The 25529-nt window shown below is 27.8% G+C and overlaps 1 protein-coding gene across 2 annotated transcripts in view; it reads left to right on the forward strand.

Moving 5' to 3' along the window:
• The window catches only part of LOC130667394 (voltage-dependent calcium channel type A subunit alpha-1), a 225795-nt gene that overhangs the window by 175282 nt on the left and 24984 nt on the right, over nucleotides 1-25529 (forward strand). Inside the window, exons 19-27 of one of the 2 annotated variants that reach the window (XM_057468927.1) lie at nucleotides 1262-1426; nucleotides 15799-15909; nucleotides 16845-16928; nucleotides 18819-18857; nucleotides 20880-20996; nucleotides 21085-21150; nucleotides 22814-22905; nucleotides 23931-24412; nucleotides 24481-24585. In XM_057468927.1, coding sequence (XP_057324910.1) covers nucleotides 1262-1426; nucleotides 15799-15909; nucleotides 16845-16928; nucleotides 18819-18857; nucleotides 20880-20996; nucleotides 21085-21150; nucleotides 22814-22905; nucleotides 23931-24412; nucleotides 24481-24585 — 1261 coding nt within the window. Of the gene's footprint in view, nucleotides 1-1261; nucleotides 1427-15798; nucleotides 15910-16844; nucleotides 16929-18818; nucleotides 18858-20855; nucleotides 20997-21084; nucleotides 21151-22813; nucleotides 22906-23930; nucleotides 24413-24480; nucleotides 24586-25529 lie in introns of both variants that reach the window. The other variant, XM_057468928.1, reaches the window with a different exon arrangement.

Below are 25529 nucleotides of genomic sequence, written 5' to 3' on the forward strand. Positions count from 1 at the left end.
TGTTATAAATTGACTTACTTTTAGGAATTAATACAACACATTTTCATTATAATTGCATTGAATCATAAAACAAATTTTTTTTTAATGAAATAAGTGATTAAAAAATAAACGCGGAAGTACGGCAACAACGCGCTAGTGTTTAGTAATTTTTTTGTGTACTATTGTTGGTCACAAGGTTTATTACTAGCTGGAGCTCAGGCCCGACACCAATGATTATTAGTAATTCAAATTTTCCGCGGTTGTATCATTTTACGCTGTTGCCGTCGTTTCATAGCTTCACGACACATGTGACGTCAATAACTAAAATTCGCCTCTTATTTCATTAATAATTTAATAACAAACCCATGATTAAACTTAAAAAAATATTCATGTGTTCAGAAGTGTTTAATTATTTGATACTGAATAATTTATAGCAATGGTATTATTGTATCAAAAACTATAGCACTTTGAAAAATGACTCCCATTTATGCCTGTGTATAAGAACAAATTTTGAAAACTCATTTCTCGAAAACGGTGTAGTGAATCGATTTGAAATTTTGACAGTAATCCTCTTTTTATAACTTTTTTGATGAAAAAAATTTCAGAATTTTTGTGTTATTTCGAAAATTGGTATCGTACCTCCTTAACCTCAACTACAGCTGCTATTGAAGCAACTACAATTATTTTCTGTAATAAAATATATTTTTTTTTATCGGTCAAAATGAAACAGCTTAAGGTACTTCACTCGCAAACCGAATTTTCATAAGAATTTCATGTGATTGAAATATGATATCAAGGTAGATGTCCTGCATGTATTTTTAAAAAATCGGAATTTTTGATCGTTTGTGAGGCGAGATATTGATAATCAAACTGCACACAATTAACATGTAGAAGCTCGAACTAACCTAAAAAAAAGTCATATTTTTACGTATATTTCAAATTATTTAGCTTAGGAATTTTTCCAAAAACTAACAGATTGTAGGAAAAAAAATTTCGAATTGGTGAAAAAGTTGTAAATATTCAAAGAAATCTGTCTCACAATTTCAAATGAGAAAAAGCGAGTAAGCGATATCAAGTAAAAGAGGAAGCTATAGCGAGTGAAAGAGTGAGCAATAGCACACAATATAGGTCGCGAGTGAACTACCTTAAAAAAAAAATAGAAATTTTCTTTTTCTCATATTTTTAATGATAAAATTTCATCAGTAATTTTTAGGTCTGCTTGAGATATTTAAAAAATTTTAAAAACAATATATTTAAATTAATATAAATTATAAATTTACAGAAATCGTGTATAGATTTTACAATAGGGGCGAGACCTCTCGAAAGATATATGCCGAATAAACGTAATAGTGTAAAGTACAAAATATGGAAAATCGTCGTGTCAACGCCATTCGAATATTTCATCATGATACTCATCGTTTTAAATACACTCCTACTTATGATGAAGGTAAGCCTCGCTTTATTAATTATCAACAAAAATATATAAAATTAATTCATTCATTTTGATCCATCTAGCCTCAATAATACTCCAGTATTATAATTATTTATTATTAATTAATAATAATAAATTAATATCAAAGAACTAAAGTAATAAATTGAAATCTAAATAATTTTTATTTCTTACAACAAGAAAATAAAATTATTTACATAATTAATATTAATAAATATTTATCTCTAGGCTCAAAACAATGGAAGTAGAAAGAGAAAAAATATTTTATGCAATACAACAATCAGCTAATTAATGATTAATAATTATAAATTATTGCAATAAATAAATAATTTCTCTTTCTCTTTCAATTCCATCCTCCCAACTCGACTTACAAAACAATCCGGGCCCGTTTTATTCTCAGTAATTATTCAAATAATTCAATTCGAGCAATTTTTACCTCCCATATAATTAATTTTAACCAGGATTCGAACCAAAATTCAATTAAACAAAAAATAATTTATATTTTTTTTTTTTTTACCAGAGATTCGTTGTATTTGTTTTAATATATTTGATCAATCCATTTGTACTGCCGTACATATATATTTTATATATGTATATATTTGTTGAGCAGATCAACGATAATAAACCATATCACCTCTCATCTTTTCTTTTTCAATCCCGTTCATCACAAAAAATAAATAAATAAATTTAAAAAAATCATAAATAAATAGTTTATACTCCGGCGTATTCGAGTATCGTTTTTTTTTTATTTAATTACCACTGATAAATATGAAATAATTGTTTGATTTGATTTAATTTAAATTCAAATTAAATCACTTGATCCATATTTCACGTAATGCTATTAAATATTAATATAAATATTTAAACACTTGGACAGATCGTGAAATTGTGCGAACGATGCGAAGCTTCTCGCTGATTCATATATTTATTTACTTAGATATTGATATAAATATAAATTTATTTTATTTTATTTTACTTTTGATTTGTGTTCTTTTTTAATAAAACCGAATCGTAGATAAAAATTTAGTTCGCGGGCTTTTATTTTGAATAATAAATAAAATTTATTGTTTAATTAATATAATTATTTATATTATTACAACAATCTCTGGCGTTTCTCCTTCACTGATAGATACTTTTCTATATCCAAATGCATGGCTAGCATCGTGCCCTCATTTCAGTCTCTATCTAAAACCGGCACACATTTTATGCAGAAAAAAAATAATTATTATGAATGATATAATAAAATCTCACAATTAAAATAATGAGTAATTTAACAAACCACTTTACATTTTTTATATGCACCGAATAACAGTTTTTTTTATTTATTCACTCAGCACTTTTTTTATATCGCGTTTGAATAATTTGTCTGAACGGTAATAAAACTTTTATTTATTTTTAATGCACTACCGTTTTTATCAGACAAATTATTTTATTTCGAATGAAAATAGAGAAAAAATGATTATATTTAATTGAATATGATTATATCTGCTTATTTATTGTCATATGTAATCATATTTGATTGTTTTAATAAATTGGTATCGTATATATTTAAATATTCTTAGTAACTGATAAAATATACATGTGAGAACAAATTTTTTTTTATTATATGATATCATATAGAATCATGTGTCGTCATATATGATTATGCAGAATCATATTTATTCAAAAATATGAATAATGATATTTAAAAAAATAGTTATTTTAAAATACGATATATATATGGTTATTTATAATGATCATATATCGTCATATATGGCTGAAAAATAATAGGTAACTTTATATGATGGTATTTGTTTGTAAAAAATTTGAGAAATTATATGATAAAATTATTCACATACATACAATATCATATATGATTAAATATAATATGTCGTCATATAGAGTCATATGTCGTCATATATGATTATCTATCGTCATATAGAATCATATGTCGTCATATATGATTATATATCGTCATATAGAATCATATATCTTCATAGATGATTGTATGTCGTCATATAAAATTATATATCGTCATATATGATTATGTGTGGTCATATAGAATCATATGTCGTCATATATGATTGTATGCCGTCATATAGAATTATATATCGTCATATATGATTATGTGTGGTCATATAGAATCATATGTCGTCATATATGATTGTATGCCGTCATATAGAATTATATATCGTCATATATGATTACATGTTGTCATATAGAATCATATGTCGTCATATATGATTTATGCCGTCTTATAAAATCATATGCCGTCACGTATGATTGTATGTCGTCATATAAAATTATATATCGTCATATATGATTTATGCCGTCTTATAAAATCATATGCCGTCACGTATGATTGTATGTCGTCATATAGAATTATATATCGTCATATATGATTATATGTTGTCATATAGAATCATATGTCGTCATATATGATTTATGCCGTCTTATAAAATCATATGCTGTCACGTATGATTGTATGTCGTCATATAGAATTATATATCGTCATATATGATTATATATTGTCACATAGAATCATATATCGTCATATATGATTATGAGTGGTCATATAGAATCATATGTCGCCATATGCGATTGTATGCCGTCATATAAAATCACACGTCGTCATATATGATTATACAGTATCATGTTTATGAAAAAATATAAATAATGATATTAAAAAAAAAATGTTTATTTTAAAATAAGATATATATGATCACATATAATAATCATTTATCATCATATATATGACTAAAAAATAATAGGTTACTTTATATGATATTTCTTTATAAAAAATTGAAAAAATCGTATTATAAAATTATTCACATTAAATACAATATCATATATAGTCATATATAGTTATATGCAGCTATATATAACCATATATAATCATGTATACTTGAAACGTATTTGTATTTTTACTTTTTTTAAATATGATCATTGATCATATAAAGTTACAAATGTAGTATTCGATCATATATGACAGTATCTGATAATATGTGATGACAAAATCATTTTTTCTCAGCAATTTTTGTTTTTAATGATATTTGAATTTTGTTACTAATTTTAAAAATATCGCACAAATCACTTGTTGGGTCATGTTGTTATCGTCGGTTTATTTGCCTGACAATGAAAATTGTTATGTGAAAGCGCACATGCACACGCACTAACCTTTTATTGTTATCTATTATATTATTAATTATTATTATTATCATCATAATATTAATAAACAATATTTATAATATACATATACAATAAGCACAATTTCTATCACGCATCATCACCCACTGATTGAATTTCGTGCAAGAACAATCACCAATCACCTTGGTACGTTTCGAATTATTACACCCGCTTTGCCTCGCTCGCTTCTATCATTAAATAAACGAATAAATAAATATAATAAATCACGAAATTATATATAAATCAAATAAATTAAATATACCCCTCAACTAACTATTATTATTATTATCATTAAATACTCGGAATGCCACGCACTTGAGAATGTTTTTAATATTAATTATATAATTATAATTATTAAATATTATTTTTAATAATTACATAGTTATAGTGAAATGATAATACGTCGCAAGGTTTATTAGCTTGTTCACGCACGAATTTCACAAAACACTTATTAATTTATAATTATTATTATAAAACACAAAAGCTGCGTGTCGCATGCTGGCTGCTGCAGATAACGAATTTATATATTATATTATCATATTAATTACAGTACATGTACGAATTACACTTTTCTTATTCTTATCAATATTAATATTATTATTATTATCAATAAAAAAATAATAATAATATTAATATTTTTCTAAACTCACAATTATATTAATTGAATGTTTTACGAATCCTATTTTTTGCACGGGGCGTTCGCACGGCCATAACGAATACAAATTTATTTTAAAAATTTATAAAAACAAAATTAATTCAAAAAAAATAATAATGACAATAAAAAAAAAAATTAACACTAATTGTTAAGTCCTTGTAAAAAAGAAAAGATGAAAAAGAAATTTCCTGAATCCATTCCTTAAGTCCAATTTTTAAATCGGATTTAATCCTGAAATTGATAAATTATTTTTTATAAATTTATTAATAATTAATAGTGTCTTATACATCATGTGAAAGAAGTATTATACTCGATGTCACTAGATGTATACAATAGTTTATGTAATGAATGCACGAAGAAAAACGCCGTTTAATGTCTAAAGTCAGTGTCATGCAGTCAGAGTTAAAAAAAATAATTAACTGTATTATTATCGAAAGCGATTTATACCCCGATGAAAAAGTTTATATAACTGTAGGCAGTTATATATGAATTAATATACAATTGGCTAGAGATGATGCATAATTATATAAAAATTTTATATAATTCTATACAATTATATACAATCGTATATAAATCTATATAAAATTGCAAAAAAGAATAACAAAATTTTATACAAATGTATATATTTGTATACAATTATATAGAATTATATATAATTATATATAATACGAATACAGTATGTAATTATATACAATTAGATAGAATTGTATATATTTATATATAATCTATACGAAAACATTATGTGATTATATACAAATGTATATATTTGTATACAATTTGTATACGATTGTATATGTTTGTATACAGTTAGATATAATTATCTACGATTGTATACAATACGATCGGGCCATTTTTTTTATCCAATTTATATATAATTTTATACAATTATATAAAATCTTTTTTCATCGGGACGTCATGAAATAATTTGCTTTGTTTAGTACTATTCCCTTAAAAAAACTTAACTCAATAGAAAAAAAGTAATATTCGGTGTCATATATGTCGTATCAATTAATAGAGATGTTTAAAATTATAAAACTCAGCTGACGTTGCCATTATTTATCCCTAGCGGATCTGAATTACGGTTAATTACCGTATTTTACTCTAAATTTGCCGGAATTTACGGTGATTTGCGGCAAGTTACGGAAAAATGTGGTGATTTAAAGTAGAATGCCGCAATTTACTGTAATTTTTTACTGTAATACAGTGAAATACTCCATTTTACGGTAAAATTCCATAACTTCGCAGTATGTCCACATGTTTACGGTGAAATACTGAAATGTTACCGCAAGTTTGCGGTAAAATATCACAATTTACCGCATAATACAGCAAAACACTATATTTGACCGTAAAATACCGCAATTTATTTAAATGCGCATGTGCAATTTAAAGACTTTGGTCATGTTAATAAGGCAGCTAAATTCTAAGTGACGTCATAAGAGAAACAAGCGATAGGTTAGTTATTGGCTTGAATTAATAAGTAAAGATATACTTCGCTCATTTCACTCTATTTCAGTGATTTAATATATAAATAAGTGATTGAATATATGTTAAACCACTCTTTTGACCAATCAGAAAGGATTGTATTTTAAGACAAAATTTTATGAGACTGACTTAGCCAATTAGCGGCGTATTCTTCGGCATGAGCTACATAAAAATTATTTAATTAAATATATTAATTGAAACAAAAAAAAAGTAAATACCTTTGATTAGAAATATGATTAATAATTTTTCAACTATAATATATTATATAACGAGATCTATAGCTGTCAAATGATATAGCACTCACTATCCTAAGATAATAGTGCAAGTATCACAGTTATAGTTACAATAACACGGACACTTGTATCACACATTAACACTTATTTAGTTTTAGTAATTAAACAGTAGTAGCAGTTAAAAAATTTCTTTTAAACTGCAACTGCGTGAAAAGTTTCAATTCCTGTACTATTCAACAGAAAGGAAGTCGCGCTTTCTTCTTATGAAGATACGAATTATATGAATATGCGCAGACGCTATATTTCCTTCGAACAATGAGAGAAATTTGAACTCTACACGCAGGTGTTGTGCATACCAATTTCCACACCGCGAAGGAAAGTAGGGCTTATTAACTCATGTATTTGCCACCCTACGGTAGTAAAAAAAAAACGTGGGTTGTAATTTCCTACTTTTCTTTCTACACTGAGGAAAAAATTAAATTTTTGTAAATTTTAAATTAAGTCATCACTTTATATAAGAAGTGACTTTGGTCGAAGAAATTTTTTTTTTCTTATTGCATAGAATGCTCGTTTATGTTGAGTCTTTTTTTTTAATGAAGAAATTTCTTGATAAATTAAATAAATTAATTTTTTATTTAAAAATTAATTTTTTTTTGGTTAAAAAACGAAAATGTACCGAGTCAAAAAAATTATTTTTTTTTATAGTCAATTTTTGTTTCTCAGTGTAGGTGTGAAATTATTAACTTTTTTTTAAGCTTTGAATTAAAGAAAATTTTTTTTTCAGTAAAATATTCACTAATTTTTGATAAAATAAATTTATTAAATTTTTTAACTGAAACTACTCTACTACATAATATTATTTAAATTAATAATATTAATTTAAGCGCAATTTATTATTTTATTAATAAAAAAAAATTAATTAATAAACAATATTATTATCGGAAATTCATTATTATTATTATTAATTATAATAATAATAGTAGTAATAATAATTATTATCATTATTATTATTATTATTATTATTTTAATTATTATAATTACATATACGTACACACAGCCGCACGTTATTAATAAACACAAGAACAAATGTTGATAAGCAACATTAATTAAATTAATGTCGTAATTTGAATTTATTTAGAGGAAAAAAAAAAAAAATAAAACAGTAATTTTAATGAAAAAAAAAAATCGCGAAAAACACGTAGGCTTGTATGTCCGTATGTATGTTTGCTGTCTGTCGGCCGTGTGTTTGTCAATGTGTGCATTGCAGTACCACAAGCAAGGCGACGTGTACAAAGCCGTACTAAAGTACATGAACATCTGCTTCACCGGGATGTTCACCATCGAGTGCACTCTGAAGATCGCCGCTTTCGGCGTCAAGGTTAGCTCCCTTCCCCCCAAAAAAAAGTAAACAAAAATAAATAAAATATATTTTGAAAAAAGGAACAAATCCTTTTTTGAAAGAGCTTTTGCTAGCTCAGGCTCGTAGAATTAACGTTGTCGTTGGGTTTTTACTGCACACCTCGAACGCGAAGCGAAGGTAGTGCTCTACTGTCACCAAATTTTTTTTTTTAATTCAAATTTCTTATGGGAAAAAAGTTTTACTTGCATTAAAAAATGATATAATTTTTAAAACCCAATGACAATTTTTTTTCTAAAGACTGGTAAGTCTCGCTTACTTAGAAAATTCCTAGAGCGTTGATTTAAAAAATCGCTGGCTATAATTATTTTTTTTTATTAAAAAATTTAAATAAATGAGAATTTATCGAGTGACAGTTACAATTGTTTTTCTTTTTTTTTTAAATTAATTAGTTCAGTAAAAAAAAAAAAAGCAATTGAATTTGTCTAATCTCAGTATGCTAGAGCTAAATTAATATATAATATTTAAAGTTAATCTATGACTGTACTGATGCAATCAAGTGTATTATACATGAATAATAAATTTAAAAAATTGTAAAGCTTTTAATGATACTGAAGTTAGAAGACGTCTTATGTTTATTGGATTTTTTTAAAAGCGACAAATTATAAAAAAAAAAATTGCACATATAGTTTTTCAAATTTTCTACATGTGCATATTTTTAGTTTTATTTTTGTGGAAAAAAAAAGTCCAAAAATTGCTAATTGTCTGTTAACTTCAGATCATAGCTTTTATTGCATATTTAAAATTTTAGATTCCCTTAAATTTAGATATAAAAATGAAAATCATTGGAGTTAACTTAAAAAATAAAGTAAAAAAAAAAATTTAACTATGCTCTAAGGAGCCATAAATTCCAAACTATCGTTTTTACTGCATTTTTTCTTAACTTAAGTTGCAAAGAATTTACTATTAAAAAAAAGTTACCGCTTACTGTATTATAAATCTGCAATAAAAGTGTTGAGGAACATGGGGTAAAATGAGACCATTAAAAAAAAAAGTTATTTAGGGTCTGGGGGAAGATGGCGCAAATTCAGTTACTTCAAAATTTTTAAATGTTGATAGTTTAAATTATTTTTTCAAATGAGGGTAATTTAGGAAACCAAAAATCTAAGGTAAAATGAACCATTAAAAATAAAAATTTACATTACATCCGATGATTGAGGACCATTTTAATAATTGAATTAACTAATTAATCAAATAAAATTATTTTGATAATTATCAAAATTAAAGAATAAATTTTTTTTTTTTATAGTTCATTTTACCTCAGTCTGTTTTGGTTCGGTTTCTTACAACTCATGACAGTATTTCAAGTAACAAAGACTCAAAAATAAAAATTTTTAAGTAGCTGCACTTGCCCATACTTAATTTATCCCCTCACGGAAAAAAGAACAGAGGAAAAATTACAGTTTTTAGTGCAAAAACAAGACCCTCATATAAAGAACTCCAAGTTTTATAGTTTGCACTGTAATAATTAAAACTACTTCTTGTGACAAAGTAATTACAATTATAGATACCAAATCTTACAGTTTCTAATATATTTTTAGCTGAATGAAACGCTATTAAGGACTGGAAAAAGTCTTCTATGAAATTGTAATAATTGCTAAATAATTGAGACGTCTCAAAAATAATGCAATTTTTAGTTTCGAAGTATAGGGACTTTGCTGACATTTAAAACTGTCATTTTTCTACACAGAAAAAAAAGTCATCTTGAGTCAAGAAAATATTTTCGGGAACCAAGTCAAGATTTTCTTGAGTTAAGAGAATTTGTCTTGGTCAGAAGAGATTTATGTTTTTTCCGAAAAAATTAAGGTTTTCAAAAAAATTTTTGAATCAAGAATATTTATTTTCAGTCGAGAATTTTTTTTCTGTGCACTATTTTTTCCGTGCTTTCCTGTCACCCTTCAAAATGGTGTCTTATAATAACCTCATTTACTATTTTTATGGTTTATCACTTTACCCTGTTTCCTTATAAATTAAAAAAAAAAAGTACACTTGATTGTAAAATAAACAAAACAAATCATAAATTAAATCTCACAACAAAGCAGTCAACAAACTCAACACCACCGTCGACTGAACACAAAAATAAAACAATTATTTTATTAAAATCTCAGGCTCAATATACTCAAGCTACTCCTCTTTACATACAACTCAATAAATTCAATAGGCAAAAATAAAAAATAAAATATTTAAAAATAAATAAATAAATCACAAACTCACGCCCCTGCATGTTTTGGCTGCATTTAATGAGCACGCGTTACACTGCATGTCTTTGATCCTCGCATGGCAAAGCGCATAAGTATACATTAGACTGTTTCATATTAAGCGACTATTTTTTTTTTTTTTGAAGAACTTTGAAAAATCGAAAGGGTATGTTAAAATATGTTGACAGTTAAGATATGAGCTCTTAATATTGATATTTAGAGGTGGCTGTTTATAATTTTCGGTTTTTTAATTAGTAACATGGTAAAAAATACATAACTTCCGAAAAAATCAAGATACAGAAAATTTGTCCCCAAACATTTTGTAGCAAATTTACCGATCTACAAAAAAGGTCTTCCATGATTTTTGCATAAATTCAACCATTCACAAGATAACCGACGTCAAAGTTTGATGCAATTCGAAGAACTTGTTTTTGCTCGTTCTGAATTTTATGCCATGTCGACTAATGAGAATTCAGGAATTCTTAATACAGTTTTTTGTAGGAAATTGAATGCTCTACAAAAAAAGTCTCTTATCATTTTTTGATAAATCCATCTGTTCGAAAGTTATTGGAGCATGAAGTCAAGTTAGAGTAAATTTTGAGATCTCTTTACTTTTCCGGCGAAACTATCGGACTTATTATAAAATGTTATAAGATATTTTTTGTAGACAATTTTATTTTCTAGAAATTATCAATGATAAAGTTTTTTGAAATTCTGCATTGTTTTCTAGTTATATCCATTTTATTGCAAAGCACCGAAAAAAAAATAATTCTTATCGATTTTAAGAGCTTGGCATTAAAATGGAAATAACTAGAAAACAATGCAGAATTTCAAAAAACTTTATCAATGATAATTTCTAGAAAATAAAATTGTCTACAAAAAACATCTTATGACATTTTATAATAAGTCCGATAGTTTCGCCGGAAAAGTAAAGAGATCTCAAAATTTACTCTAACTTGACTTCATGCTCCAATAACTTTCGAACAGATGGATTTATTAAAAAATGATAAGAGACTTTTTTTGTAGAGCATTCAATTTCCTACAAAAAACTGTATTAAGAATTCCTGAATTCTCATTAGTCGACATGGCATAAAATTCAGAACGAGCAAAAACAAGTTCTTCGAATTGCATCAAACTTTGACGTCGGTTATCTTGTGAATAGTTGAATTTATGCAAAAATCATGGAAGACCTTTTTTGTAGATCGGTAAATTTGCTACAAAATGTTTGAGGACAAATTTTCTGTATCTTGATTTTTTCGGAAGTTATGTATTTTTTACCATGTTACTAAATGAAAAACCGAAAATTATAAACGGCCACCTCTAAATATCAATATTAAGAGCTCATATCTTGACTGTCAACATATTTTAACATACCCTTTCGATTTTTCAAAGTTCTTCAAAAAAAAAAAAATAGTCGCTTAATTTGAAACCGTCTAGTATACATATATATTATATTTATTTATACAACAATATATATTTACTAACACGATCATTTTGACTTGCGTATGGACTGAATTAACCACAATAATAATTGTCAGTTGTGAAAGATGTTAATTGTTAAATCCTTTCACTTGATGTGTTCGCATGATATATATATCACTTGTCATAAATATAATTACATAAGCAATAATACGTTTTAAGAATAAACGTTGCATCTGTATGTCGGTACCCTGACACAAACCAAATAAATAAATATTTAATTTATTTATTAATATTAACATTAATTATAATTGCTAAGTAAAATTATAAATTATTTCATTATTATTTATAATTATAAATCTTTTTTTTTATATTGATCAAATTCTTTTCTACTAGGGATTGAATTTAAATATTTGCTAGTCATTAGACGCGACTCCTATTAATTTCCTCTAATCATTAAATCGCCTCGATAACTAAATAGTCTTTGGTAATAGAGAGTAAACCCTCAGTAGAATATTTATCATATGTAAAAAAAGGTGTAGTTGAATTTACCACAATTGGGGATATATATACTACACTGACTAGTAATATATAGAATCACTACATATTTAGTAATGACTACTAGCCTATTGTGGTACACAAACTGTAGTAACATCTACTACTATCGTTGGTTAAAACAACTCCTTGGTAAATTACAGCTGTGGTTTTTACTACTCCACATCATAGTTTCTAATTTTTAATCCTTAATTTATTTATTGAATATATATTAATTGATATTTATTATTTTTCGTACCCAAGTAGCACACTTTCCTTTATGGCATCTATAAGATATCAGTTTTTAGGCAATTTTTTGACATATCGATAAGGCACCAAACGATAATTGATGAAACGATCAGAAATTTATGTCACCGAAAAAATATCTACTTAAAAGACTTGACACGTGACGACAAAAAGTAAATTACAAATAGTGGTAAAATAAGTCATCTAAACGACTTTTTAATTGACATACGACAGGAAAAACAACAAAAATTTTCTTTGTCTCTGGAACCAACATTTGCATATTTTATTTATACCAAAAAAGGTGACTTTGAGACAAAAAAAAATTTGTCTTATCCTTTTAAAATACATCTTAAAGTTGTCTGTGTGTTACTTGGGTAGTATTTAAAAAATTTTTAAATTTATATCATATTGTTCGCACAGTGTTATTAAATATATTTTCATGATACCAGCATCGAAACTTAAAGTTTCAGTGTCTCTACAGCCAATCGAAACAAGCTAATTTCAAACCAATGCTGCACACAACTACTAGCGAATTCGTAATTCATAAATACCTTTTATACAGTGGGCAGAAACATGCGTATTTGTTCTCTTGGGAAGAAACACAATTGTTTCTGCCCGGTGTTAGTTACATTTAATGTTCATTTGCAGCCTTCTTACTCTCATTTGTTTGCTTGTTACTTCAGTTCACTCATTTCATTTTTTAAATAACAGTTTTAATTAACCAAATAAAGTTACTAATAAATGAGTGAAAATAATATTTTCGTCTAATTTACTATTTAATTAGTGACTGTAAATCACAGATTTGTCATTCTCTAACTGTTCTCCGAATCATCGGCTGGAAATTAACTTGTTTCTTACTGGCTGCTGACACTGGAACTTGAAGTTCCGATGCAGGTAATCATGAAAAATATGGTGTGTGACTCAGGATGAAACACGATTTCAGATTGTGGGTGATGTCAGCATTGCCTACGGCTCGGACAGCCAACTTCACCCTAGTCTGAAATCGTCTTGTTTCATCCCTTGTCACACAATACACTATAAAATGGATTTGTAAATAATTAATTTGAAATGTCACAGGCACAAAATTTTTTTCTATACGTCATGATATTTATTTTTCATTTTGAGTTTTGATGACAAATTAATTCTTGTATTACTAACATAGTTTCATTGAATATTTAATTTTTGTTGATATAAAATACAAGCGCCTAATTTTAAAGGTTGTAATTCACACATTTAAGGAGGTTCGACCGAATCTAATGTAAAAAGGATTTTCCAACTTTAAGATTTGAAACTTAGTATACATGTAAAGAAGTACTTTATCTATGTATTCTCAAAATTAGGATATGATCCACCGTCTAGTTTTTTAGAAAAAAATATTTAAAAATGACGTTTTTAAAGTTCTTATACAGAGACTCTTATGGCGGACAAGCTTCCGTCATGACATTCAATTTTTTTCATTATTAACCTCCCAAGTTTACGAAATAAAAAACCACATGCCATAAACTTGAATATTTTTAGAATATGATAAGATTTTAACAATATAGTGTTACCGTTGTAATTATTTAAATAATTCAAGTTAAACTTTATTATTTAATCTCGTTCATCGACAGAGATACATATTATTGAGGGTTTGGCAACGTCGTGGAAGCAGCTGAGAGAAAAAACAAAGATAGAAATACATTAATAAGAGAGACGAGATTAGAAATAAATTTTTTATCATTCATGCAATATAAGTGCTATCTTGGCGCACGCTCTTTTGTTCGCCAAATAGCTGTTTGCCCATTCAACTGTTTCCACGACATTTGTGTGCGTTAAACGATTATCTGCGTGCGACAAGTAAATTTGAGTGCGACAAGTAAACTTGTCGCACTCAAATTTACTTCTTGTCGCATGCAGATTATCGTTTAACCCACAAAAATGTCGCGGCAACAGTTGAATCAGCAAAAAGCTACTTGGAGAATAAAACAGCGAGCACTAAGATAGTACTTATATTGCATTAATGATAAAAAAAACTGTGTTCAATTCGTGCGGTGTTGTCGATTACCCACTCGAGCGAATGAGCGCACTCACTTCGTTCGTGCGCTCAACTTCGCTCTCGTGGGCAATCGACAACTTACCGCACTAGTTGTACAATATACTATTTCCCGCTTTAATTTGAATATCGATGTGTAAGAAGTTAGAACGCGCTGTTGCAAAATCTTTTTATTAAATCATATGAGTCAAAAATAACCAAGTAATTTCATTACTTTCTTTAATTAATTAAATAAGTAATAAATATTAATTTATCAATTCGTTATGTTATTATAAATTAAAATAATGAATTTTTATATCTATTAGGAGAATTTAGCAAACGGAAAAATTCAAACACTACTTTGACTCACTAGTTTCGGTCGAACCTCTTTAAAGATGTAGTAATTACAACTACAATTGTGGAACTGGTATAACCACACAGTGGGGTAAAAAAGTTGAAGGTGTCGCTGTTGTTTTCATTTGTCAGCCATTTTACTCCACATTAGAGTATATTGTACAAATTATGTGATATTGTGTACTCCAAAAATATTAATACCAACAAATTGTTATAAAATTGTGTGGGTAACGAAACCACAGGATGAGTTTTCCATACATACATTTAGTAGTTACTGAGCCTGCAAATTTTTACCCGTCGAATAGTAAATAGAACTACTACAGTAGAGATTAATCTTATACAGTGTAATTAATGCTACTCCATTTGTCGATACGATCACCACAAAGTGTAGTTTAATTATTACTAGTTAGTGTGGTAAATTTAACTCCAGCATTTTTTTACGTAATATTAAAAATAAAATAATGGGATGAGAAAAGCGTACGGGCTCGGAGAAGAACTCAAGGACCAGTATATATAATTTAAATAAAAATTAATTATTAAAGACAACTAACAATTAACGACTAATAAATAAATAAAAAAAAAATAAGCACAAAAAAACTCAAGCCTTACAGTGATTATTTGGATATGCTACGGCATTGTTGGATATATTTTATAGTATCACGAGGCGCCTCCGGTTCTCTTGGACAGCTTGACCATTGTGAACATAGTCGTCACTCTTCTTTTCTTCATTGAGTGCATCCTTAAAATCATCGCCTTTGGATGCAAGGTACAACAAACAATAAAGACTAATCACTAACTCACTCTACACTTAAAAAAAAAAAAACTAAGTATCAACAATTATAAATAAAAAAATCTAAACAAATATCGTCATCAATGGATCTAAGTGCAGAAGATGCAACCAAGAAGGACACGTTCTACAAAGTTGTCTTATTAAAAAAAAAAAAAATTTTGTATATAAACGGGAACTCGGGACTCCAGTCATTTGTGTCTTTCTCACTTTCTCTGTAGATCTGTCTAAATAAATTTAGTACTTGCAATTAATATAAATAATAATATTATTATTATTATTGTATACGAACCCGAAATATAATAACATATATTTCTTTCTACTAGTTGCTTGCTATCACTGGCATGCTCCTGTAGATTTTTTATATTAGAGAGATCCTATTATACTTATTAACAATTTATTAAAATTCATTTATATATATGTATATGTATATATATATATATATATATATATATAGATATATATAGACTGACGAAGAAATAAAAAAAATTAGGGAAACACAAACATTTAATTAGGATACACGATGAAATATTTTATTATGTACATAATAAAAAAATTTAGTAACCACACCGACACACATGATGCACACATATTAATAAAAAAAGCACACGCACAAGTCAACACGATCAATACTCGTGTCAATAAGTCTATTTAATAATAATTATTATTTTACTTATTAATTATTGTTTTAATTGCTGTTTATAAATTTGCGCAATTAGAGCTATAGTGCATTTACTTGTGCTTTTTTTTAAGTCTAATTGTAAATGCACTTGGTCGTTTTATTTTATTTGATGTTATAAAAATTTTTTATAATTACTAATAGACTAAATCTTTTACTCAAGTGCATTTACGATTGTTAATATTAATACTGCGATGAAATTTTTATTAATATGCATTTTGTTTTGAACGAACAGAATTTCTTCAAAGATCCATGGAATACATTCGACTTAATTACGGTCATTGGAAGTATCGTGGACGCTCTTGTTGTAGAATTCGGGGTATGTAAAAAAATTATTGTATCATAATGATATTAAGTAATTAATGCGTCGCAATTAGAATTCTGCTATAAGCGATCCTGCTAAAATAAAACTACACACTCAAATTATGATACTGAAGTGAGCAGACAATTCAAAATTTTTTGAATTTTTTTTCAACAAATAAATTGCACAAAAATGCACATGTAGAAAATTAGAAAAACTATAAGTGCAATTTTTTTAAATATTTTTTTTTCATAATTTATCATTTTGAAAAAATTTCAAAAATTATTAGACGTCGGCTAACTTCAGTATTATATTAAATTACACCACAGCGTTCCTAACACAGAAAAACTATCCACACTCTCAATTACTCCTAATCCAAAAATATACTACATAAAGTCATTACCAAAAACAAACAACACAAGTAAAAAACTCCATCAATAGTTCGGGTGTCCAGTTTCAAAACTGCGTATAAAAAATTTTTTACACTACACTAAACATCAAAGTATTTTTAACAAGACAATATTTATTGATGATCATTGATCAATGATCATCAATGATATATATATTTTTGTTTCAAGAATTTGTCGATATTATTCAAAATTTTTTTTAGTTAAAATTAATCGTATTTTTATTGAAAATTTTTGGTCCCTTTATTTATTTTAATTAAAAAAAATAAGTATCAACTTTCTTCTAATAAGAAAATATTTTCTTTTATAAAAATATCTTTCATTAATTGTCTTTTATCGAAGAATAGATTTCTTACGGAAATCGAACTATTGTAATGGGTCTTATGATGCAACTGTTGGAAAATTTGGCTATATTATGTCTTCTTTCATTGAAGTAGTGTTGAAATATAATATAATATTGGAACGAAAGCATATATGCACAGAAATAAAAGATTTCTTTACGCAAGGAATATTGTGTATTATGAATTGAAGACAAAAATTTTCTTATGACTACCCTCTAAGCATGAATAAGTGAAATAAGTGAATATTCACTAATTCTGAGTGCCAACCGAACCACTTTTGGAAATAAGTGGTTCGGTTTGCACTTGTAATTAGTGAATATTCACTTATTTTCACTAATTCATGTTTAGAGAGTAGAAAAAATTTCTTGGCCCAAGATTTTTTTTGCGCCTCTAAAAATTTTTTCTTGCTCCAAGAAAATTTTTGTTTTCAATTTATAGTGCAAAAAGTTTTTTGGGGAGGGTAAAAATTTTTTGCGCCAAAAAATCATTTTTTTTCTGTGCGTATGTATGTATATGGTGGCACAACAAAACCGGCTAATTTTTTTTTCACTCTCATATTTTCTATTTTTAAAATTCTCAATAACCTCTGAAAATTGTTGAATCTCACCGATTTTTTAAATGGATTTTTAAAATTCGTAAAACAGAAAAAATTGTAAAAAAAAAAAAATAGAAGTCGGTTTTTCGTTGTCACTCTAACGTATAAATATATATATAACGTAAAATTTTCCCTGATAAAGTGAAATTCCTGCTGCAAAGTATTTTTAAGTAAAAATGCTACCGTGAGATGGATGATGGGCTCAATGGATATAAATAAATTTAATGAAATTCGGCATAGGCTCGTACACTATCCTGGGTTCGATTCCCAGTTCAGACTATCCGATTATTTTTCTGTATTTATTTATAAACTATTCATTGAGAAGTAGTTTTTTTGTCCCTGCCATATCCTCTTCTATTCTAATTTTCCTTACAGAGTGTGAAATGCTTTACGTAAAATTTCCGCTGATAATGAGCAATTCCTGCTACAAAGCACTTTTATGTATGTATATGTCTATATCCCTATGTATATAAATATATATACTTAGGATATAACGCGCCAGCCAGGTATATTGTACACACAATTAACCAATCTATTAAAATTTCGTACACTTATTTTTTTGAAGCAATACATATTCAAGTCCGACAATCCGTCTGATCCAGAGGTAAGTTTACACACAGTTGGCATTCAAATTTTTCTGTCATTTCAGAACAACTAAATTGTTATTAAATTATTTCAAAATAACTAAAATAAAAAAGCGATAGCTTCATTATGGTAAATGCATTCCAAAGCTCATGCGATCGTCTTTAATTTTCATAATTAACGTCAACGATTATTTTTGCCAACTTTATTATGGATATGAAAATTTGAAAAAATACAAAAAAAAAAATTTACCGCCGCAGCTTTATAGTTATCTTCTAATGACTCATAAAAACTTCGTGATAACTTGATATGTTAACTATATTCATTTCTGAGCTAAGTATAGCTGACCAACGAATATCAATTACGAGGCCAGCCCACAATGGCACAAACCAAAAAAAAAAAAAAAAAAAAAAAGGGCTGAATGCTTTGATCTAAACAAAAAAAAAATGAATTTATATTTTAAATTTACAGTCGAACTCCATTAACTCGAACAGTTCGTCTAGGGAGAAGCGGAAATCTGTTTGAATTTCCGAGTTAACGGATGTCCCTTCTCCCTTAACAATTAAACTACACGCATGCGCTTTTACATCACATGTATTATGAATATACAAATACAAATATACGCGGTCATACAAATGTATAGCATCGGGTAGGAAACAGCACAGCTCGTAGTGGGGGTCAAGATTGAGGGCAAGTTCCTAGATAATGGAGTTCGACTGTACTTCAAAATTACATTAAAATTAAAACTCATTCATGACTAATCGAAAATGCATGATTAAGTGTAATAAATGAGCTTTAAATTACATTTGCATTTAATAATTAGCCAATGAAAATGTGGAAAATGAATCATAGACATATATGATCCATATATGCTTCATTTATAGAAGATATCTGATTCATCAAGTTAACGAAATGTCGCTTATAATATGTAGTTTTTTTTAAACTACTTCCTCCCATGATCTTACGCTGATATTTAGTCTGTTGACTTTTTCAAAAATCCTGAAATTGGTTGACGCTGCGAGCCAGCCCAGAAATTTCCGCTATCTTTGAGCTCAAATTCTAGTTCAAAAATAGCTTACTATATTTTTTTAAAATTCTACTTTTGGAATATCTGGTAAGCCATTAAAAAAATTTTAATATTCGACGAAATTTTGAGCTTGAAAAATTTCATTCAAACTTTTTTCGTACGATATTTCTCAAAGTAATTAACCGATTCATATCTAATTTGCAATAATCGAAATAAATTGGATTTTTGAGACTTAGATCTGATTAAACTTTGACAAAATCAGTTCAGTAGTTTACGAGTTGGGTGAAAAAAAATGGATTCTTAGAATTACTTAAAAACTATCTGACCGATTAACTTCAATTCAAAATCTAATCATTTCTAAGACTCTGAAGATATCGTATGAAAAAAATTAGTTTACACACACAAACACATACACAGAACACTTACGGACACACACACGGACGTCCATCTAAAAATGGTCAGAACGATTCTATGAACTTTGAAATTTCAACATCTGGTGGAAACTCGAGTTCTAATAATCGGACTGAAACCAATAACTTCCTTTTTTTGAAAATTCAAAATTATCATGGCAGGAAGTTGAAATTTAGAATTGGATGTTACGGGATTTTAAACAAATCTGGAAAATTGTTACTATTACTAACTTGATACAGTTCAATTTTAAATATTCCAAAATTACACTCACAAAAATTAAATTGACATCGTGTTTAATTATTTTATATTTATAATTATGGGCTCGCTTATCGCAGTTAAAATTTATATTAAATGTTTTTAAATTTTTCATGGAATTTTCTGTAACTTCGTTCTTGCATCGAGTTAATTAATAATTATTAAATTAGGAATTTTAAAAATATTGTTACTAAAATAAAACAAAATATAAAAATTAACATTGATGATTAATATTTAATTTAATAGTTATATTAATGATAATAAGATGCACGTACGAAGTTTTGTTGTCATACTAGGAAGAAATAATTATTTTGCTTTTTTAAAAAGTGTAATTTTCTTTGTCTCCTACAGGAAAATTTCATCAACGTCGGGTGTCTTAGGCTCTTTCGTGCTGCTAGACTGATTAAATTACTCAGACAAGGATATACAATACGAATTTTACTTTGGACATTCGTACAATCCTTCAAGGTATTTTATTTGTTCATTTACAATTTAATGATTTCCTTTTATTGATGAATTATAATTGTTATTAATACTATTATAAATTAACTTTCAGGCATTGCCTTACGTATGTCTACTTATAGCGATGCTTTTCTTCATTTATGCAATTATCGGAATGCAGGTAATGTTTATAATAAATATTGTTAAAATAATTAATACCCATAATATTCAAAAAATAGTATCTTATACATCTTGGAGAATTGGTATTCTACTCGATGTCACTAGATGTGTACAATAAGTTATGCAATGAGTGTATGAAGAAATACGCCATTAAATGTCTAAAGTCAGCGTCATGCAGTCGGAGTTACAAAATAGTACATTACATAGCGAGTGGGCTAGGTGAATCATTTATTGGCAAGGTGTGGGGTATAGGGTAGGGACAACCGAATCTACTACAGCGCCCGCAGTGGACGAAACACGCGTTAAATCGCACTTATGTTGTGAATTGTTATATGAAAGCAGTGTTAAAAAATGAGAACAAATAGTTGTTAAAAATTTTTAACACAAAGTTTTTTAAATTCTAGAGTTTCAAAATTAAAAATTACAAATAATTGAAATCATTTTGATTTCTTTACTATTAAGTAAATGCATTAGCAAATTAATGTTTTCAAATTTAAAATAATTATAATTATTTGAACTCTTTCGTTATCATGACTATTATTGTTGTTGTTGTTATTATTATTATCAGAAGCTAACCTTATGCAGTGCGAAAGAATATTTATTTAATATTTATTTAAATTTTTTATACTTACTTTTTTAATACAATCCTATTTATTTTTTTCCACCTTTCAAGTGTGGTATTGCACATATATTTCACGATTTTTATAAATTTTAATTATTTGTTTATATCAATTTGCCGTATTATCTCTGCGCTTTTAGAGGATGATTTAATACGGTCGACAGGTGTCGTTTCCGTCGCGCACCTTGCCAATACGGGAAGCATAATGTTTTTAACACGAGTCGTAGGCGCACACGCACGAGCGCCATAAACGAGTTACATAAAACGAATTTTATATTTCAATCAAAAATAATTTGGGGAAATGTAAAAATTTACTGGATTTAATTGTTTAATTTTATTCTAAAACGGCATTTTTAAATTACTGATATAAGAATATTAAAAAATCAAATTATTATAGAACTATTTGAAATTAAAATAAAATTATTAAAATATAGAAGAGGGTTAAGAAAAATTAAATTGAGACTTTTAAGAAAATAATACAAATTATAAATTGCTATAAACAACATTTTTTTTCTTTTTCTAATTGTCAGGCAAAATTTGGTAGCTCCAAAAAATAAAAATGCAAATTTTTTGAAACATTTTCAACAAAATTAAACAATCAGAGTTCGCGATATAATATTATAATAATATTTAAATTAGTTAATCGACAGATTTATAATTATTAAATTGAATTATTTATTGAGAAATTTAAAAAACTATTGTCAGGTATTTGGAAATATATCAAATGATCCAGAGACAGCGATAGAAAGTCACAATAATTTTCAATCATTCACCAGTAGTCTCATGTTACTTTTTCGGTGAGTCGAGCAAGCGATATTCGTAATAATTATTTAATATCATCAGCCAGTAAGCTGCTCGACGCTCAGATAATATCAATAAATAACATTTAATTATTATAATAACCAATAATTATAACTAGAACGCTAGAGCTAGAATCAGTAATTAATTATCGAAAATCCTGGTATTTAATTATCCATTTACCTCCTATTTAATCTGTCAAAGTAATAGCTATTATTTGTTTTTTGTTTTGTTTTGCTTGTATTAGGTTTTTGGAAATATTGCGTTGGATCCCGATACCTCGATATATGAACACAATAACTTTCAAAGTTTTATACAAAGTCTAATGTTACTATTTCGGTAAGTTTCGTAATTTAAACCTGCTTTTAATTTGTATTACAGTAAATGTATCTTAGTTACTTATACATTTACATTTTCTAATAGTATATTGTGTGACAAGGGATGAAACAAGACGACTTCAGACTGCAGGTGTTGGCTGACATCACCCGCAGTCTGAACTCGTGTTTCATCTTGAGTTGCACACTAGATTTTCCACGACTACCCGCATCGGAACTCAAAGTTTCAGTGTCAGCAGCCAATCAGAAACAAGTTATTTAAAACCAATGGTGTGATCGACTATTAGCAGAAACTATAAATACTATTTATCATTTACACTCATTTTTATAAAACTTAATCACAAAACAATGGTCTAAAATTGCTATTAAACAAATGACAAGTATCAGAGCTGAAATCATGCGTGAAACTGACTTTCAGTGAGCAGAGACATTATTTGTTTCTTCCCAAGGGACAAAACAAGTTTGTTTCTGCCCGCTGACTGAAGGCATTCACATTTTACGCATTCGCTAATATTCATTCGCGGTATTGGTTTGAAATAATCTTCTTTCGATTGGCTGTAGAGACACTAAAAGTTCAAGTTTCGATGCTGGTATCATGAAATAGTGCATTGTGTGACAAGGGATGAAACAAGACGATTTCAGACTAGGGAAAAGTTGGCTGCTTTAGCCGTAGATGAACGCTGGCATCACCCGCAGTCTGAAATCGTGTTTCATCTTGAGTTGCACACAATATTTTTCATGATTACCTGCATTGGAACTCGAAGTTTCAGTGTCAGCAGACAGTCACAAACAAGTTAATTTAAGACCAATGGTGCGATCGACTACTAGCGTAAGCGTAAATTGTCATTTGCAATTTATGATTAAGCAGAAACTATAAATGTATGAGCTGAAATCAAGAGCGAAACTGACTTTCAGTGAGCATTGGGCCGAAATTCTCTTGTTCCGAGTGGTTGTACAGACACTTAAACTTGAAGTTCCGATGCTGGTATCATGAAAAATTATTTAATAACTGTATTAATGTGTTAATAGGTGTGCGACGGGTGAATCGTGGCCAAGTATTATGTTATCATGTATAAAAGAACGTAAATGTGATCCAAGAGCTAAACCATCGCCCGAAGGATGCGGTTCAAATTTAGCTTACGCTTATTTTGTATCTTTTATATTTTTCTGTTCATTTCTGATGCTTAATCTCTTTGTCGCTGTTATTATGGACAACTTCGACTACCTCACTCGCGACTCATCGATTCTCGGTGCCCATCATCTCGACGAGTTTGTGAGAATATGGGCTGAATATGATCCAAATGCAACCGGTAGGATCCATTTCACTGAAATGTATGATATGTTAAAAAATATGGATCCACCACTTGGATTTGGTAATAAATGTCCAAATAGACTTGCCTATAAAAAACTCATCAGGATGAATATGCCTGTTGATGATGAATGTAAAGTCGCCTTTACAACGACACTCTTTGCCTTGATTAGAGAAAATCTCAGTATCAAAATGAGAGTCGGTGAGTTATTTACTTACTTTTTATTTATTGATTTGAAACATTACATTTTAATTACATTTACATTGCAGCTGAAGAGATGGACCAAGCAGATGAAGAATTAAAAGATACTATTAGAGCTATTTGGCCATTGCAAGCTAAAAAGATATTGGACCTTTTGATACCTAGGAAAGAAGGTAAATAATATTACATTTATTTATCATATAAATTACTTATTTATTTTCTCTGTACCAGTTTCTGATTCTTTTGACTTTTTATCATTTTTTAAATGATGTTTATTTATAAATCATACTGGAAATGCTAATAATGTTTCTGCTTTTATCAATAGGAATTATAAATTACACTTTACATATAATTTATTCGTTATCAAAAAGCTTGTTTATTTATTTATAATTTTGAATTTTAAAATAGGGATAAAGCAGTGAATATTTATTTCTATAACAATAATAGCACAGTTATAATAAAATATAAATGTCACGAATAAATTACAAAACAAGGAGAGGGCAAATTGAGCCTAAAATAGTTGATAAAATTAAATTTAAAATCAAAATCACCCGTTAAGAATTTTTTTGAAAACGACAGAGTAAATTAGACACAATTGGAGTCATTTCAGCCGTATAATTTTTCATGATAAAGTTAAAATATTTTTTTAGAAAAACCTGGTATAGACTTCGCAAAAAAAATTTTTGAATTTTTGTGTTTTGGAATTTTCGTTTTTCCTTAATTTTTTTAATTAATAAGAATTTAAAATAGAAAAAAATCAGACTTCTGCACGGAAGAAATTAGAGAGTACTGGTAACTATTCTGCGCAGTAATCGATGAACAGTAGAGGAAAAAATATATTTTAACATGACTGATTCGTATTAGAACAGGAGTGAGTAATAGCTTAACACGTTCTATTACTTTTTAAGCAGTAACCAGTACTGTACTACGTAGAACATGAAACATATGACTGGTTACTGTCAAAATAGCCGCCATTAACATCCAGAACAGTACTCAGTTCTGTTCTGACATGAACGGTTACTAAATTCGTATCTATCTTTACTATTCTCGACAGTAGAAGTCTATGATTCAAATCTATCATGCATAGATTATTAACATTTCATTAAAATCACTATTA

This window comes from Microplitis mediator, chromosome 5 (genome assembly GCF_029852145.1).
Source record: "Microplitis mediator isolate UGA2020A chromosome 5, iyMicMedi2.1, whole genome shotgun sequence".
Classification (NCBI taxonomy): Eukaryota; Metazoa; Arthropoda; class Insecta; order Hymenoptera; family Braconidae; genus Microplitis; species Microplitis mediator.